This window comes from Montipora foliosa, chromosome 12 (genome assembly GCF_036669935.1).
Source record: "Montipora foliosa isolate CH-2021 chromosome 12, ASM3666993v2, whole genome shotgun sequence".
Lineage (NCBI taxonomy): Eukaryota > Metazoa > Cnidaria > Anthozoa > Scleractinia > Acroporidae > Montipora > Montipora foliosa.
In genome coordinates this window covers 15,851,813-15,857,742 of record NC_090880.1, presented here as the reverse complement: position 1 = coordinate 15,857,742, position 5,930 = coordinate 15,851,813, and the positions used below count along the sequence as shown (strand labels likewise).

The following is a 5,930-nucleotide window of genomic DNA, read 5'->3' as shown; positions in this document are numbered from 1 at the left end:
ACGTGCTGAATTCGTTCACTCGTTCCGCTTCGATTCACTCATCTAATATTAGAGCGGCTACATCTGGCAAATTTTGGCTGTAACGTAACACCAGCCAGTCTCGTCTGTAAAGGTCACAGAGAACGTAGAATCTAGTTAAAACAAGAGAGAGACACTCGGCTATCGTTGCGTGAACCCCTTTTCACCGTTACCACATTTTGACGTCATCTTTCTTGAGGAAATAATCATCCTGTTCCAAAATATCATACGCAGACAATAAAGTAATCATAGAGAAACCATATTTTAAATAAATAAATGATAGGGTTTTCGTACTACGACACCATAAGCGTCAATGTGCCACAAAAAGTTTGGTCCTCTTCCCGGGGAAGGGGGGGGGGGGGGAATTTCTGGGTGGGGATGTGCTGCTGGGACCCTGGAACCCTTAACCTATACAAGAGCTACAATCCTAGACAAAACTGTTGGGAAGGTTAGCACTTTTGAAGTCTTCAGTGCTTCTCTCCCCTCCCCCCTCCTTCAATGTTGTGCAAAACTGAATGGTTTCAGTGGAAAATTGTTGACTTACCTACCAACATTGAATAGGGGGGAGGGGGGTTATGTAAGAGAAAGTGAAACTATTTCTTTTGAGCTTTAACAGAAGCAGGTTGAAATACAGCTCTGGTGTGGTTCATTTACATAACCTTCCCAACTACTTTTGTCTATGATTGTAGTTTCAGCTGGATTTTGCTACCCTATAGAGTACCACCGATTTCCGTCTGAATCCCGATTTTTGACAGTTAATAATATCCAGTAGCGTTTTATGATAGTCATCTATCAACGCTGTTGAGGCTGAGTCGTGAAAATTTAAACTTGCCGATTTCATTTTTGTACATTTTTGAGTAGCAATTCCTGGTTTCCTAAGTCTAGTTAAAATCTTCAACCAACGTTAACTGGTCAGTTTCGTGAAAAATGATACCCTATTCTCGACCCAAACGCTCTGATTTATATACCCTATGCTGGAGTAAATTGCTTGAAAACCATACCCTTCACAGCGGCACATACCTATATAGCCCATATATGGCAGTACCCCCACCCACATCCCCCCGGGGTCCTCTTGCTCTATTCTCTCTTGATCTTAACCTGTTTCTAACCCGTCTAGGCACTCCTTCAGGGTATGTCGCCCGCAAATTGTCCGTGATGCAGCGCCGCGAATGACCACCATTCCTGGAGCGTTTCTTGGTCGCTGCTACATTGTACGGTATCCAATAGAACTGCCACTTCCTTCTATTTCTTGGTTTCTTGCACTGACCAAACTGAGCTAGGTTAGTGTGGCAACTTGTTATTCATTAACAGCGACTTTTTAACTTATTCCATGAGCAAGAAATAGAAAACAAGCAATTTCAACCGCACCAAACCAAGGTTAAAATACTTTTTTATTCATGCTTGGATGTTGTTCTCGGACTTCTAGGACCGGTGTCTTCTAGGACCGGTGTCTGACATTTGCAGACTGCAGACTGCAGACTGCAGACTAACCCAGAATCACAATTATTGAAAGCTAACCGTTTTAAAATGGGTTCTTAGACTTAAATACTGTTTATCAGCGCTATTTGAAATGGGTGCTTAGACTTAAATACTGTTATCAGCGCTATTTGTAGCCACTCTGCAGTGTGCAGTCTCCAGTCTGCAGTCTGCCAATGTCAGACAACGCTTCTAGAACTGGTAGGTACGTCTCAAGAACCCCCAAAAGGAAAGACGACTTAAAGAAGAAATATAGTCAAGCCCTTTTGAACCATTGTATGCTCCTTGCCTATGATAACTTAGCTTTTTCATGTCCCAGCAATAAATATGTTAGTCGCCTCTTCATTAAACCAAACTGTAAACCTCTTGAAAAAAATACAAGGCAGTTGCAGTATATCACAAACTCAACATTTCGATAATACGACAGTGTGAGATTTGGAATCTCAACATTTGGACGACCCAACGTCATTTCTAGACAGCTCGACTGACAATTTCTGTTACTTCAACAACCGTGACCTTGAGAAATCATTACCTTGTATGTCCCTTATGGCGTTTTACCGTTCCTTCGGTTTCTCAGCAACATCCTGAGATTCGAGAGGGGATTCCCAATCCAATATAATCCAATAGTTTGCTCACTTCGACTAGAGTCGAAAGATCAAACTAAACCGAACCTATCCTTTCTACAGGGAAGAAAGACAACGTCGGCAAGACTACGTTGCTCTTCCCATAAAAAGGATAAGTACTTTTGAGAGTTCGACTCAAACACGTTTATTTTCTCTAGCATTTAAGATTGTGGTGATCGCAAGTTACAAAATAACCCGTCGTAACGAAATTATAGTGATAGTGGATCATATGTTTGATAAACACTTATTTACAATTTGTACACGGGACTGGTTTGGATTAAATATCCTTTGCATGGGTCGTATGATACGGATCTGATACCAATGATCAGTTATGCACTTGTCATTGGAAAGCCCCGCACCCCCATACCCGGGGAATGCGAGGCATTAGCGGGGGATTTCGGCGGTTTTGGACTGTCACTTTTGCCTCGGTATGCGGGGTTTTCGACAGCATTTGGCGCAAGTATCGGCGAGCGGGGACCTTGAGTGGGGCTCAGACGGGGATTTGTTTTTTGATGCCAACTTGAATAGGCGCGCAAAGATCACTGGGAAAGCATACGGTCTCAGTCAAGTGAAAATCCATTCTTTTCATGTTTGTAATGGGCTCTCAGTTAAATTCTGTGTTCAATCTGTAAATATTGTCATTTCTTGTAGTGGAATTAGACAAAGATTATAGTCATGCTTGATTAGAAATGAACTGCATTGATGAGAAATGGACTGCATTGTTAATTTTCATGTTTGTCAAAATTTAATTTGAAGTAAAGATTCTTGAAGTATATTAATTTTGGTCAACAATTGTGCTTTATGATTTTGGAAGTACTGTATTGTCCCCGGGTGCGGGGGAGAAAAGTTTGGTTTTGACGTACGAAATTGCCCTGCTTAGTGCGGAATTTGCTTCATTTAGAAGGCAGGCCTGGTCTAATGCCCCGCTATTCCCCGGGTATGGGGGTGCGGGGCTTTCCACTGACTAGTGCATTAGTTTCTCGTTGCATGTGCTCATGCAGGTCCGTCGCTTTCTACAAGATGCTACTTGAATTGAAACAACGCCATGACATGCATACTAACACAATAAGAACCTTCAGTTATCGTGGTAGTAAATATACTCTTATCTGTGAAGATTTTTGCTTTCGCTTTTCTGCCGTTTACATCGACATTCAATGACTTGTTTCAACCATACTTAAACAATAACTTTATAATTGATACATACAGTGCTGATAACATCTTCACTACTATGTATATCTAAGTGTGAGGAAGTGGAACAATGAGTTTATCATTAGAGTGGTAACGCTGCCACAGTTTATAAAATTCGCCAGGATTTGGGCTCGGAACTACAAAGCCTTGGGTTTAATATAGACTCGAACCCGCAAAGCCTTCTCTGCGCTTGCTTTCTGCGATCTCGATATAATTTTCCTTCTGTTATTGCCGAAGCTTTCTGCCACCAAAAAGATAGTTGGGATACCATTTTAAATGAAGTTGTGCAAAACGAGACCTTTTGATTTGACAGCAAACTGGAATTCCCAAACGCTTTTATACCACGTAAAATATAACGAATCCAACGACCACTCCGTAGCACGTTCTTTCCATCATCAGTTCTTGTCAAAGACGGTTGCGAAATTAATGTGACGTAAACACTTTAGATTAAAGATGTGTGCACACAAAAAAAACTTACCCTCGCTTTCTAGCATCAGATACTCGTCGTCTGGGGTCGTCTTCGCACAACACACAAAGCAGCTCATTCTGTTGTACCAAAAAAGTCATGTAAAGTGAGTTGGTACTGATATAATGTAATTCCGAAATACGAGCAGTTCATGTGCATGATGCGTTACTGTCGCTTGCAACTACCTCTCAAACTTCAAAGACTATCCGCCCACTTTGGAACGTTTTGGCGCCACTCCGGAAGCACACTTCACCGGAAGCAAAGTCAGCAACGCGTACGGGCATTTTCTCTTTTGCAGTTTTCAAGACCTTGCTTGAAATTCCTACCTTGCTTATTTATTGTAGACGCCATGTCTTGCCAAACGGCATATAAATCATTCGCGTAACTGGCGCCAAAACATTCCCAGGCGGGCGGGTAAACTTTGACGTTTGAGTGTCAAAACGTTGAATTTTGATTGGCCGGCAGAACAAGTTTTTGTCACGCGTGTGGACAGGTAGTTGCAAGTGACGGTACCTCTTTGGGAACATTTCTTCCGTTCCGAGAGATGCTTTTCAATGTGTTCCTGTAATGTTTTCCTCGAAGCTTTTCCAGAAATGTTGTTGCGTTTCGGTTAAATTATTCAATCATCACACCAAAAGAAAGACAGAAAAAAGTTAGAATGTGAAATTTTCATAATCATGCCGACGGACTCGGCGAGGCGAGGCTTAACTAATCACAAGATCATCGGAGTGATACTTTCAGAAAGCTCAAGGAGGCTTTTTAAGTAGCGGATACACTGAATATTACAGTCATCTGGCGATTTCGAACTCGAGAACCGACCACAATTTAAAACGACCGAAGACGAGTTAATCCAGTGGTATTAACGGAATTTTAATTACAGCGGTTATCAGTCACACGCGCCCGTCAACGACATTTTTCACATTTAGGTGGACGTCAATCAAATGTTTCCATGACCAAAGTCCTGTCCAAATTCTTCATGGAAACACTCCATTGACATCCACTCAAAAATGTCGTTGAGGGGCGGGTGTGACTGATAACCGCTGTAACTACAATGTAGATATATTTCTGTTCTTTGGAACTCATATGCAACTCAATGCCCCTTTTTAAGTGTATACTGTGTTTTTGACAGCGATATTGAAAAGGATTATGAACAATAGTTTGTCCAAAGCAAGAAGAAGGCAACCTTTGATGTGAACAGTCTTGAAGTACATTTTCAAGCTGTGATATAATTGTATTGCTTACTGATTCACTCACTTGCCATTGGTTTCAAACTGGTTTATTCACCTAATGGAATATAGTAGGAAATTTGAAAATAGTAACAAATTAATTCTTGATACAGATTCAGTGAAATTAGATAAATGACAGAGTGATATTTACCCAGTGGTTTGTTGTAGAAAATCCTTTCTGTAAGCAATGAAAGTGTGTCCAAGCTCGGAGATAATTATACCTTATTCTCACTTATCGAGACAAATAATAGTCGTTTAAGAACGATACAGTTATGCTGCCCTTAAGAAACGACAAAATTTGCAGCACAACCTTGAGGAATTAGAACAATCAATGAGAAGCTCCCACGCAGCAAGTTTCGAAAAAGCACATCTTCTTTTCCAGTCGAAGGAACCGCTTCCAGAAAGTTTGGATCTCAGCACACTAAAGCGTCCCAGGCTAACTAGTTACAGCCCATCTCCGACTCAAGATAAGCAATCTATCTATTCACGTTCCTTTTGCACCGTTTCTTTCCTCACTGTTATCATCACCGCCGAAAAAGCCAGCGGAGCCAACGGTACAATCTATTTTCACCAATGTGTGTTCTCGAAAGAATTGACTAAGGTAAGTGACCAATAAGAAACCACGATTTGGGTCAGCTCTTCGTAGACGTTTCCTCCTGTGAAGTGAAGTGAAGTGAAGTGAAGTGAAGTCTTTATTTATCGAGGGTAGGTCAAAATAGCATCTAAATGCTAATAAACTAGAGGCCTCCATTACAAGATCAAAATAGTTAAAATAGTTAAAAATCAGAGCTTATGATAAAATTATCAAAATCTAATAAAACTATGAAACAATTATTAGCATGCAGCACAGTGACCCACAATACTTATATAGAGAAATGATTTAAAGATTGCTGGTCTTTAAAAATCCTATTCCAAAGAGAATTTTTGAAAGTC

At 40.8% G+C, this 5,930-nt stretch overlaps 1 protein-coding gene across 2 annotated transcripts in view; it reads right to left on the bottom strand.

The window, feature by feature from the left end:
• LOC137980023 (short transient receptor potential channel 6-like) overlaps nt 1-4,526 on the bottom strand; it is a 75,930-nt gene extending 71,404 nt beyond the window's left edge. Inside the window, exons 1-2 of one of the 2 annotated variants that reach the window (XM_068827343.1) lie at nt 4,285-4,526; nt 3,784-3,851 (exon numbers count right to left, since the gene is read on the bottom strand). In XM_068827343.1, the coding sequence (XP_068683444.1) occupies nt 3,784-3,851; nt 4,285-4,298 (82 nt within the window). In that variant the 5' untranslated portion in view covers nt 4,299-4,526. Of the gene's footprint in view, nt 1-3,783; nt 3,852-3,956; nt 4,223-4,284 lie in introns of those variants that run through there. The other variant, XM_068827344.1, reaches the window with a different exon arrangement.
• Between the last annotated feature and the right edge of the window lie 1,404 nt (nt 4,527-5,930).